This window comes from Crocodylus siamensis, chromosome 3, assembly GCF_052110815.1.
Source record: "Crocodylus siamensis isolate JL-2025a chromosome 3, ASM5211081v1, whole genome shotgun sequence".
NCBI classification, from domain to species: domain Eukaryota; kingdom Metazoa; phylum Chordata; order Crocodylia; family Crocodylidae; genus Crocodylus; species Crocodylus siamensis.
The window spans coordinates 124,366,001-124,379,324 of NC_143397.1; the positions used below are offsets into that span (position 1 = coordinate 124,366,001).

A 13,324-nucleotide genomic window follows, 5' to 3' on the forward strand; every position below is an offset into this window, starting at 1 on the left:
TCCCTGCTGCTGCTCAGGGGCAGGAGTGTTGCCAGACCCCACCCCCAGGCTAGCACTCTGAGGCAAAGGGGGTGTGTATGCAATGCATGTATCTGTTGATGATACTGAACTTTTCAATCTCCCTCTCCCTGCTTCTTCACACTGTCTGCAAATCTGACAGGTGAGGGAGCCTGCAGGAGGCTGATAGCAGTGTTTATCAGCCCATCAATAAAACAAAAGCCACTCTCATTAGTTCAATCTCTTCTTAAACAGATTTTTCCAAGGAAGGAATGGAAATACATTACCAGCTGACCTGCTGATTAGCTCCAAAAAGTCTAAAGCAGACACTGTTCTGTCTGCCTATCCCAGTGAAATTGGAGACACACACACCTACCCCCGTCATCATTAGATAACATATCACATGCCTAGGATGTGTGGGGCTGGGGCCCATGCTGTGGGAGATGGGAGGCAAGTGGGGAGGGGGGAATCCCTGCTTGAATAGCAAGCAGCGAGGCAGGGTGTGGGGTGGAGGTGCAGGGGGAAGCCAGGCAGACACTGCTGTGCCTGCAATCTCTGTTGGAACCATGGCTAGGAAAAGAGGGGCAGGGCCAGTTTTGTTCTCTGGAGCAGCCAGCACAGCCCAGGGCTGTAAAGCCTCTGGGATGCTGAGGGGACTGTGGTTTAACTTAAACTAGGAAGGGTCTGGGACAGACATTGCATAAACCAATTTGACCCAAATCAGTTAAGTCTGATACTACATTCAACCAGGTTATCTTAAACCATTTTCAGCCATTTTAAAACTGGTTTATATGCACTGAACTTGTATTCTATTACAGGTTTAAACCCATTTCTGATCACTTAAACTGGTTCATGTATAATGGCTGTCCCTAGCCAAGCTGCTTTCAAAATGGCTGAAACAAGTTTAAGGTCATTTGGAGGGATGTAGTGTCAGACTTAACTGATTTAGATTAAATTGGTAGGGCTGTGCGAAATTTCACTGAGTGTTTCATTTCAAAGCTGTTTTGACGTGTTTCAAGCTTGAAACAGTGAAATCAAAATGAAACAAGAAGCTTTGAAACACCTTTAAAACAAAATAAAGACACTCGAAACATTTTGATTTTTGAAACAGCCCAGTGGTGGAAGGCAGGGGAGAGCCAGGGGTGAGCTCCAAGCAGCTCTGGAGCCCCGTGGAGCTCAGCCTTGTGGCGGGAGGTGAAGCGCAGTCCTAACTCTTCCTGCCCCCCACCACCGGTCTGAGCTACATGGGATTGGTGGAGCTGATTGGAGCGTGGTCCTGGCTCTGCCCACCTTCCGCCACTGGGCTGTGCTCCATGGCGCTGTGAAACAGATATCAAAACAAAACAATGGTGTTTTGCACAGCCCTATAAATTGATTTATTGAACTTCTGTCCCAGATCCCCTCCAGATTCAAGTTAACTTAGTCCCCCCACATCCCAAGATGCTTTGCACCTTCCTTGTAACCCCCTTCCCCCAGCCCCTTGCAGGGTGAGTGGACTAGGGTTGGCCCAAGCTATCTTCTCCAGTCAAGTAGGGAGACATGCTCTAGTGCCTCCCAGCTTCTGGCCTGATCCATTGCAAGGCATGTGGCTGCAACCTGTGAATCAAAAGTGAATGTCTGTTCACTTGCCTATCAGTTCAATGTACATAGCTTAGTATATCATGCCTCAGACTTTTTGACTGTCTGTACTTAGCCTTGGAAGATCTAGGTTTAGTTCAGCTCTCCACAGGTTTAATCCAGATTCTAGAGGAACTAAGACTTGTCAGGCTGTGCCATTATCTCAGTGCATTATCTCATTAATGGACAGGAAGACTAATCCAATCTACCCCTCCTTAGCTAAAGAAAGTGGCTTTGATATGTGGAATCCAGTGGGGGGGAGAAAAGTGTATGAAGTAGTTCGATCAGAACAGGACTGGGTTGCAGGACCTCCTGGGTATCAACCCAGGCCCCCTCAATCATCCTGGACAAGGAAGATTTTTTGTTTGGGGTTTTGTTTCTATGCTTTTGTTTTACAAAGTATAAAATGAATACTTTCTGGATCCCTTTCCTGGGTGCGTTGTCAGAATAGGGTTAGTATAAAGTGCTTGGAAGATGAAGGTCTTGATCCACATGGTAGGAGACATGCACAAGCTGCCACTTGTGGTCATGGAGGCTGCTGAATTCATGCATGGATTTACCCTGTCTCCCAACTACCAAGCAAGCACAATTCTCGAAACTAACCCGATGAGAACGTAAGAGGACCTGAATCCTCACAGCATCTGAGTGTTCTGGTTCTGACCACCCTCTGGCTGATCCGTTCCTGTTGTTTTGAGAACATCTAGAGTCGCAGAGTTAACTTTTGAAGTACTTTTAGAGTTACAGTGGGAAATATTGTTTTTCATGGTCAGTAAATGGATTCCCCAATACCTTTATTTAATTTTTTTTCTTGGAATCTTTTACAGGAACAGCATAGCAGCATCAGCAGTTTGTGTTTTCAACTTGAGTGCCATAACTCAGGCCTTCAATGGACCCTTCAAATATCAGGAGAACTCTCGCTCTGCCTGGCTGCCTTATTCCAATCCTAACCCTAATTTTCAGGTATATGTGGACAGGAGATGTTATCATTAGTTGCTTTCCATTTCTGAAGTATAGGATGGTTCACAGGTATCAAAATACAAACCAGGAAACAAGAACCTGACATTTCATATCTAGAGTCAGTCTGGTTATCTGCTCAGATAGATATCAGTGAAATAATTTACATTGCATAGACATCTGTTTACTTTATGATCAATAATACTGATATTTAGCCAAGTATATCCTCATATTTTCATCCAAATTGGCTAAAGGAAGAAGAGATTACAGTCTAAGAATTTCATTTAGTAAAAATGGTGAACTTTTAACAGTAGTATTTGCTGATGAATGTTTTATCAGCTTTTTTGCATGACTTCCCACCTCTAAAATTTTATGGGAATTTTTCACAGAAGAGCAAGCTTAACAAGGAAAAAATACTTTCAGATTACAAATTTATACACAATATATTTGTGTATTCAGGAAAAATTACCCTCTCTTCAGTTCATATCCGCCTAATATACACAGGTTTAGTTCTACTTTCTATGTATTTTCATATTACAAAATGCTGTTTCACAAAAAAATGACTTTTTAGTAGTATCAAAAATATAGTACATAGTATTTTTCCAAAATATTTGATATTTTTCTAAAAAACATTCTTCTAAAAGTGTTCCATGAAAATAAGCAATTTTTGACCAAGGTCTCTTTCTAACAAAGGGCACTTACACACATGTGGGGAGTCTGCTCCAATGCACTGGAAATCCAGCACATTAATCGAGTCTGCTTGAGCATGTAAGTTGACATGTGCTGGCAGCCTCGCACATTACATGTATCAGTGGTACAGCACATGTCAGCGCTGAGGAAATGCTGATGGTGTGCTTTGAACTAAAACATACTCAATGTGTTTTAGTTCAAAGTGCACTGCCACGATTTTCTCAGCACTAACGCGCACTGTGACACTGATACACCTGCTCCCAGTACAGCACCAGGTGCTTTTAATTAGCATGGCTCACTAATTATAAGTGTCCAGCACTGCATCAAAACCACATGTATATGGGACACATATTACTTTAAGTTTTAATTAGGATAGGCAGAGGTATGGTGTTGATGTTATATATATATTAAAAAAAAAAAAAAAAAGGAAAACCAGATTGTCTTTGGACCCAAGCAGATAGATTCATGAACCTTGATAGAGCCATGTTTTCTTTCGTAAGGCTCTATGGGATTATATGAGTGCACAAAGCTGACTGGAGGATCTGGTCTCCAAGTTTGCATGGTGTTAAGCAACTGAAACATAAAATCCCATCTGTCTCATTAGACTTTATGTACACAAGGTGTGTTCTCTTTGAGCAATATGAAGTAACTGAGGTTTTGAAAGTAGATATGTTGTGACTTGTAGCTCCATTAGGCCTCGGGTTGAGTTTTCTACTATTTACAAGTCTATTAAAGTAGAAAAAGGGGTTTATATGTGAGGCAAACACTGACTTTCTGCCATAATATAACCATGCTGTGGTTCTCTTGTCCAGATAATCTGTGTCAAAGCATTCTAAAAATGAGGCTTCTCTCCATGCTAGTGACTTAGGGTAGGTGATCGGTGCCAAAGTGTTTACCTAGAACCTGGTGTGTGTATTTGGGGTTCCTCCCACCCCACTTTTTCCCCTGTGGTGAGTGTTTGCTTTTATTCATGCTCTCACTCTCTCCCTTTTTATCCCCCTTTTCTATCTTTTCCCTTCTGGAGTGACTAAGTGACAGGATTTGCTTTGTGTGGAGCTGGTTTAGGTAACTAAGGGCTGAAGCTAGGATAGGAAACCTAATCAAAAGGCAGCCCCCAGTGAACAGTATGAACAGTAAACAGAAGGCTGCAAACAGAGAGGGAGTTTGCTTAGGGAGTTTGCCCAAGGAGGGAGCCAGGGTGCAGGAGACTGTGCACATGTGTGAGAGTGCATGCAAGGACCCTGGTTTGGGTGTTTGGTGTGCAGGTTGTTGTAGTGTGTCTTTTTTCTGTCTTTCCCCTTCACTCTTGTTTTCCTTCTCCTTCCAGCGTAGGTGTTCTCCAGGGAGCAAAGGAGGCACAAATGGAGTCTGGGTCAGCTGTTGTGACCCGCATGGGGAGTACTATGTTTGTGGTCGTCTCAGAGAGTCAGGGGCACTTCACCTGCACCAAGTGAAAGCTGGTGTCTGCAGTGGAGAAGAAGATTGAAAGATTAGAAGCTGCATTGCATCAGGGACCAGGAAGATTACTTGGACATGAGTTACAAGAGGCTGGTACTGGAGAGTCCAAAGGGCAATGAGGAAAAGAGCCAGCATGGGCCTTTATAGACACGCTCTAGGAGTGTGTGGCCAGAGGGTGAGGGTGGGTAGGAGGGGGGCCATGCTTTAATTAGAGCAGCTAAGAGCCACTCTAATTAAAGTACCTAGAGCATCCCTGTGCTGAAAAATGGCAGTGGAGGTGCTTTATCTAAAGCTTGTTGTGGATACTGATACACATAACACCGGAGTCTGTTGAAGCGAAGTAATGACCATGCTCCAGCAGACTCAATTAATTAATTGACTGCAACAAAGGCTGGGTTTGGGGTGTGCCATTGTTCTTGTTGATACCAAAGCCAGAGGTTCCTGGTTGACCAATTGCCATATTTGGGGTCAGGAAGAAATTTTACTCCATGGTCAGATTGTTATGGACTGTGTGGGGGGTTTGCCTTCCTCTGTAGCAGTGGGCATGGTCCTCTGCTTGGGGTCTCTTGAACATAGATTAACAACCTTTTATAGAGGCAGGACTTTAGCTGCCATGGTTCCCTTGCTTTACCTGTGGCTGGTTAGGGTGTTATGTTTTGTGTTTTGTCAGGTTTGATGGTACTCTTATGGAGAGTTTAGAGTATAGATTGTATAGGATGGTTTGGTTAGGGATGATCCTGCCTCAGACAGGGGGTTGGACTCGATGATTTCTGGAGGTCCCTTCCAGCCCTATTTCTCTATGATTCTATGACCCATAGCTCCATTAAGCCTCAGGTTGAGTCTTCTGCTATTTACAGGTCTATCTAAGTGAAAGAAGGAGTTTATGTGTGAGGCAAGCACTGACTTTGTAACCATGCTATGGTTCTCTTGTCCAGTTCATTTGTGTCAAAGCAATCAAAAAATGGAGTGCTATCTGACAAAGAACAGAAGCATTTGGCTAAATCCTTGTCTAGAAACGTCTTTTTGCAATTTTCATGGGGCAGAAGATGCATAGACCCCAAAAAAGACGTGTATACACTTAGATGGAGACATATCTCCAAGCACACCCCCACTCACCTACTGTTGCACATATGCTAAAAATAAAAATGGACATATGCCACAAAAGCTGTCCCAGGGGTGTTCCAGCATCTCCTCAAGTGCACTGGAGAAACCAAATCTTGAGAGAAGCTGGAAAACACTCCAGGAGTCTTTCACCAGAATATTTCCAGGTATGGAATGTGCATGCAGAAATGAGTGAATGTGACACGCTTGGGTGTGACCTGTCTGGGCTACACTGGCACCACTGGGTAGGCAAACCTTAGCAGTGTTTAACCTGCTTTGAGGCAGCAACTAAACCTAACCGCTGTGGATATAAGGAGCACCCTACTCCACCCTGCAAAGCCCATTTGCTTGACATACTTATTGCTAAGGATTTGTTTCAGCTTAGCAAAGAAAGGAAATGGTTTCAGAAAAGTGTGCCCTCTGATTTAAACCCATCAGCTAGAGTATATAATCCTCCGAAACTGGACTGACAAATCTGACTGTATCTTGTTCAAATCAATTAGTTTCAGGTGAGTCATTTTGTGAAACCTGCAAAATGAAAGGGAATTTGCAGAGAGGGACAGATGCAGGTCTTTTTTGTTCTGCAGAATAAGACCCACTTATCCTCCCAGTAGATTGTTACCAACCAGGTGGCTCTGACAAGAGAACTAGAAATGGAAATCACATAAAATCAGGACTTAAAGCATCAACTTAACTGAAATACTTCCATAGATGGCATCTTTCTATCTAATGTGTTACTTGTACATGCAAGTTCTAGAATTTTGAAACACTCCTGACAGAAGTCCCTCTGATTACCTAGCACAGGAGTTTTCAGACTTTTTGGATCAGTGTACCCCCAGCAGCCAGATGCGGAGCAGGAGGTGGGGAGGGAGGTAGGGGTGTGGCGGGGCAGCACGGGATGATGGGTGGCAGCGCTCTGTCCCCGCTTGCCCACACATACCCCCTAGGGCCTTCTCAAGTACACCTGGGGGTACGTGTACCCTCAGTTGACACCCCTGACCTAGCATATCTTCTTGTAGGAGGTATAAAGTCTTTACATTCATGAAGTAGAACCCCTAGTTGGGAATTGTGAGTGGTTTCCATTTCCTTTGTTCTTCCTAAGTGGTGTAAAGGAAGCAGACCAGAGCATAATATCTGCCCCAAATTGCAGACTGGGCCTTGTAACTTTTTGAAATGTTTGGCCCTCAGCTGAAGTGACTGAAGACCACTGCATTCATATATCCTTTGTAATAAGCAAGTTACATTTACATCTAGATCTTAAGCTAGTGGTGGTTTCAGTGTGAAGATGTCACATTGAGCTAAATGTATAAAATAGCCTGCATATTTAACTCCTAGTCAAACCATTTTCTAGGCACTGAGATTTTTTTCTTTTTATATGGTTGATACTTAACCACATGGTTTACAGCAATTTACATGAAAAACAACACCACCATTTATTGTACAGTACATGCCAAAATGAAATTGCAGCATATCCCATTTTATGCAGGCAGCTTTGCAGCCAACTTCCAGGGCTTAGGGCTACATCCTGCCCTTTTGGAAGAAACGCTTAAATTGTAGATTTTAACAGATGTCCTTGTGCCCCGAGTGATGCCAAATGGCTACCTTTGCTCAAATGAATCTTTTGCTCTGCAGATTCAGCTAGCTGTAAGTGGGGCATGTTGGCTCCATGCTTCACAGATTTGAAATGTCAGCATCCATCAAAAAGCTATCCCTGTACCCTGAGCTAGAGCTAACCACTTTTTGTAAGTTCAGAGTGCCTCACTGCAGCTTCAAAACCCACATTGGACACTCAAATGATTTATTTCTCGGTGAAGCCCCGATCTCCTTACTAAAAAGGAATACTGTTTTCTGTAGTATATTTATGTCTGTGGTAAAAGATCAAAGGTTTTTGACATATAATCTGAAAGATTGCTCCACAGTGGATTTATTCTTGACACTATTCAGAATGTTATAAATAAGAGCCATAAGTATATAATGGGAAGGCTGACTATGCTCACACTAAATTAGATGCATCAAATGCTGTGGGTCCGAGGTTTCTGAGAGGTGTACACACACATAGCTTTGACAAGTCTAGTACATCATTTATGCTTTCAATACCAGGTCCACAAGATGTTTCCCAGTATTGAATTTGATGGCCAGATAATGAAGTGCCTCTGAGCTTTCATCAGTACAATATTGTACAGCTGAGGATACAGTCAGTTTGGTCATTTTAGCTTTTCCTTGATCCAGCTTTCTGCATGCTTGTAAGGTGTGGCAAGGTAAGGTCCCTTCCTCTAGTCCACTGTTTTTCCTTTGTCTCCTTCCTAAACCCATGAGGAAGAGCTAGCAGTTGTGAACTTGGGCTCCCTTTGAGCTTCACTTCGGGAGTTTGAACTAGTCTGATGCTTCAGATGCATCCCGCTGTGAAAATTCAGAGAAACCAAACTGTTTGAACTAACAACACTCAAAGCCGAAACTGGGAGATTTCTGCAGAGCGTGTTATTTCGGCTGTACTGTGATTCAGCTCATTTCTGGCATAGCATAGGTTTGGTTTTTCAATACAGTAAAAATAGTCTGACTATGGTACGCTTTTCACAATGCTGACATGCCGGATACATGCTGCAAATATAGTGTTCTCATCTCATATATAGCTAGTCTGTTTTACATTTGAGTGGCTGCTCACTCACACACTTAACATAAGCACTTTCTGTATCCATTTTTGTATACTTCAGAAAAACGGGAAGTGGTAAAGCAATAATAAGAATAAAATCATCATGTATTTTGCTCAGTTTATTCATGGCAGGAAGTGCCCCTTTTGTAATTTTTTATGTTGGTTGGAGGAAATGTTTGTAGTTTTCTTTTGCATAATATAAAGAGTTCTGAAGCAAATACTAATTTGTCACAGATTAAAATATTATTGTTAGGTCCCCTTGTCCATTTTTTGTTTTATGAATATGAAGTCCTTTAGGAGCTGCAATAATTCCATGTAAGCTTCTTCTATGCTATGGTTTTCATGTGGACCTTTATGGTCTGATAATAAGATGTGATTGGTCATGTCTTCAGGATTGTATTGATATTCATATTCATGAGACCACTGAACATTAAACTAACCTTTTGAACTTTTTCTTTTTTTCTGAAGTTATGGTATAGCTTCATGTGATATTATTATGACCTCATTTGCTTTTGCTCAGGCTGACCTCTCACACCACTTTAGACTGTGTTGTTTAAGTGTAACTCTCTCGTTTTTTTTTTCTGTAGACCCCAGACATCTATAAAACACATAACTGAGGCATAATTTTGGAATCTATAAAACAGATGTAGGACTTTCATGTTGAACTTTGTTTTTCTGTAATGCAAACAGAGAAGATGTGTTATTGATGGGGAAAAAACGTTATTTTTCTGTGTTTGCAGTGTGGTACCATGGACCAGGGTCTCTACGTGAATCTGACTGAGAGGAATCTTCAGGATGCCCAAAAATTTATTCTAATGCATGAGGTGGTTCAGCCTGTCATTCCGATTCCTTACTTCATGGAAGACAACAGCCGGTTTTCTCATGTGGCAGTGGACGTGGTGCAGGGCAAGGAAATGCTTTTTCATATCATCTATCTGGCCACAGGTACATGCTTAATGGTACTAAGATAACTGTAGAAAGTCAGGAAGCCTTTTCAGTGGTCAGTATATTAGGTCTCAATTGCCTAAACCAGGGGTGCTTAACTGCCAGTATGCAAGCCAGATCTGGCCCTTGGCATCTAGTCTGGTAGGCCCTGGCCCTGAACTCTAGATCGGGTGTGCAGGGCAATGCAGGGCCTGATCCTAGGGCATGGGGGCTGGGTGGGGGCAGCACAAGTCCTAGAACCTGATCCTGCCTGGGCAAAGGCAGCAGAGGGCCCTGGAGCTCAACCCTGCCTGGGCAGAGGCCATGTGCAGGCCCCTAGAGCCTAATCCCAGCACACAAGGGTGATATCTGTGATTCTGGCCCCTGGGGCCAAAACCATGAGCACCACTGACCTAAACCACCTAGGGCAACTGATTGGTCATTTCGACAGCATTCATTTGACCTTTCATCTTTTCCAAAGCAGATCAGCAGAATGGTGTGTTGGGCACGTAGATCTTTTGAACAAAATGTTATAAACCAAGGTTCTGCTTCAGTATCTCGAGGTTAATTTTCAGTGTTGTAATAACTCAGGGGCTCCAGCCCATCAAGATGAAAAGGACAAACTCAATTTGAAATGTGTTGATTCTTGCAGTCTAGAGTATGACCTTGCTTATAGTTTGTAAAAACCTTTAGAACCTTTTGGGATGGAAGATTTTTATACCAGTGCCAAATATTATCATCACTATGGCTGTTTTCATCTCTTCTTCAGCCAGCACAGATTTGCTGTCTATTCTCTTTTACAGGCCATGTTTAAATAATTCATTCTTAGAAATTTTTACCCCCTGCTATCCTTATCCTTTTACCCTGAAGTTTAGGAATGAAAGAAAAATATTCCTCCATTGAGAATGTCACTTCCTGGACTGTAAGGGGTTTAGCACAGAACAAACTTTTGCCTGAACTTTTAAAAAAGTAGTTGAACTATTTTTTACTGCAGAGTATTTTTGAAGCAGGTCACTGGTTATTTTATGCCACTGATCAAGATTCAGATACAGACTAGTGACAGTAAGCACAGTCTCAACTTGTAAACCCTCATTCACACAATTAGCCCTCATGTAATTGGTCCCAGAGGCATGAGTAGGGACTACTGTAGTTAACAGTGGTTTGCAATCTTTGCCTCTTTCTTACAGCTAATACAGTAGCAAGTATGGAGAATTTAAAAGCTATTGGTTTTATCCTACTTTCATTTAAGTTGATGAAAACCACTCATTGATTTCAATAGGAGTGGGATCAATGGCTCATGTTATATTTCACCACAATTACAGCTTCTTAATAAAAGCAATACATTTTATAGCCTCCTTTTTTAAGGGTTGTGATGAAAAACATACTGTTTTATGGAGGACTGTGTTTCAATATATGGCTTAACTTTCTCTAGAAAATGTGTTACTTATGAATCCAAGCAATAAACTCATCTTTTACCAGGAGTCTTGTTTCTTTTGGGCTATTACTAGGAGATATTATGATCTTATATCGTCAGTTGAGACCAGGCTACTTGGGGTATTACCACAGCAGAGCAAGCTTACTCATTGTTCTGGAAACATATGTAGCAAAATAAAAACCTTTAAAAGATTATAACAGCACAAGGATTTGGCCAAGAATAGTCAAAACAACCCAGTGTTTAGTAAATTATAGTATTTTAAGTGGAATCATAGCCATACTAAGTGTTGTTTATACTGTACAACCCTCCTGATAGAAATAGGATTACAGAAACACATTTTGAATTGTTTTTATACTTGGTTGCTATTGCTGCACTGAGATATTTGATCACATCATAATGGTAGCATTGAGCATGATGTAATTTCTCATAATTCATGATTGTCTCCAGGTTTTCAGTTTTGTTCATGGTGTTTTCTGTTGTATTTGATTTGGTAAAAGAGCATTCAGAGGTTTAAGTCTTTGAGACTGGCTAATGAACCATCCTTTCATTAAAATATATATTATGCACCTTCTGTGCAGTAGATTAGGGCTGAACCCTCTGAAGTTTTATTCAGCCAAAACTCTCAATTAATTCAATAGACATTGAGGTCACTAAGACCCTTACAGGAGCCTGTAGGTGACTTGTAGTAATTAGTCCTGCCTAACACAGCCCATGATAGCTGTATGTTAAACATATATGGTAGGAAAGAACAAGTATGCATATAACTAGTTAACAAATGGAGGCTTAGTGTTAATTTTAATGGTGAGTCCAGCTTCGTTTAAACATGAATTTTGCATTAAATATATTCATTTTTTTTAAAGCTTTCATATATCTCAGAGATCAGGGAGAGAGCGTCCTTGCTTTATCAGTTTGCCTTTAGCTAGTATGTCATGTTTCAAAACTAGTTTTTAAAATTGTCCCATTCCCACCACAGAACTATTTTGTAAGTTATAACAAGGGTGAATTTGGAACCAGAGTGCATGGTGTGTCATAACTGGGAAGATCTGAACTATGAGGCATTAGTATTGAGCTGTGTTCTTTTCTTCCTATTATAACTTTCCTCACACGAAGAGTTTTGGTTTTGGTATTTGGTTTGAAAGAGGTAGAGCATATCAACGTGCACAGGTGCATAGATGTTGGTGAGTAGGCTGGGAGCTTTCCCATATATTGCCACAAAATCATTCATACTAGGATATTATGAATTCTTGAGATATGGAAAAATTGTGTGAAATGCTTGAATTTTTAAATAACAGTTTTTCTAAGTTGTGACATGTTTCCAGTGTATTCCTGGAAATGTAGCAGAGGCTTCCTGTAGCAAATTAAAAACCTGTAAATCCCCATAGTTTTAGGAAAGGCTCTGTTGCCATGGGGAACAGACTCTGTTTGCTCTGTGTTTCAAAGGTCAGAGTTGAAGTCCTGTGAATCTGATACTTTTATTAACTTTTATTTTCCATCAATGAAATGATAGATGAATATTTTCCACAAGGAATGCTAACTAGGTTCCCTGCTTCTAGCGTTCATAAACCAGCAAATGAATGGGAGCAGAAGGATCAAGTTAGGTCCAGATGATCTGAGTAATAAAGCTACTAATGATTTCTCATTATGTACTGTAAATGTCACAGTTCTATGTGTCTGAATAATGCTTTTTATAATTTGGCTACTTTTCGTGTGCAATATCCTGGATCAAAATAGGGGTAGGAGCATATGAACAAATTACTGTGATTCTAAAGCAGGGCTGTCTAACTTTGGTGTAGCTGGGGGCTGCAGGAGGTGCTGCCCTGGGCTTCATAATGCACAGACCAGGGGCTATGGGGAACGCTTCCCAAGATCCCTCTACAGCAGTTGCTGTGTCAGCAGCATGTGACTCCCCCTGCCTTCTCCACCAGTAGCACATACCCCATGCTCCCCTGCCCCACCACGAGCACAGTGGCACACAGCTCCCAGGCCCCAGGGCCTGTGGGCCGCACGTTAAGCACCATTTGGACAGCTCTAATGTAAAGGAAGGTAGGGATCTACTGCATGTCAGCTCTGTCACACTAATGGCCAGCTCACACTCTTACCCTGTAGTAAATGAGTGCTAACCTATGGTAGCCAAGCCCTCAATGGCAGGGTACTTTGGTGAAAGAGAGATAAGCTACCATGAGTTAGCCTTCCTATACCACAGGATAAAAGTGTGCTCCCAGAAAGTCACTGAGAGGTATGTGACACACTGTTAATCCCTGCTCTTGTTTATTTGGCTGTAAGCTGTATGTCCATGCCCTAAGTACTTTCTTGGCCACCTTACAGCTTGTAGGTACTTGGCTTCATTCCCCTGAGAACAGTAAACTTCTCTTTAATCCAGAGGTGTGAACTAGAGTTCCTTTGTATCAAGAGATGGAGAAAGAGTGCTCAGAGATGAGGCCATAACATCTGTTATCTTAAAAGCCACAGATTTTGAGACAAGGTTAGACCATTAGCTT

The 13,324-nt window shown here is 41.8% G+C and overlaps 1 protein-coding gene across 7 annotated transcripts in view; it reads left to right on the top strand.

The window, feature by feature from the left end:
• SEMA5A (semaphorin 5A) overlaps nt 1-13,324 on the top strand; it is a 612,665-nt gene that overhangs the window by 399,467 nt on the left and 199,874 nt on the right. For all 7 annotated transcript variants that reach the window (XM_090039133.1, XM_090039134.1, XM_090039136.1 and 4 more), the window contains 2 exons: nt 2,439-2,574; nt 9,208-9,412. In XM_090039133.1, coding sequence (XP_089895259.1) covers nt 2,439-2,574; nt 9,208-9,412 — 341 coding nt within the window. The remainder of the gene's footprint in view (nt 1-2,438; nt 2,575-9,207; nt 9,413-13,324) is intronic.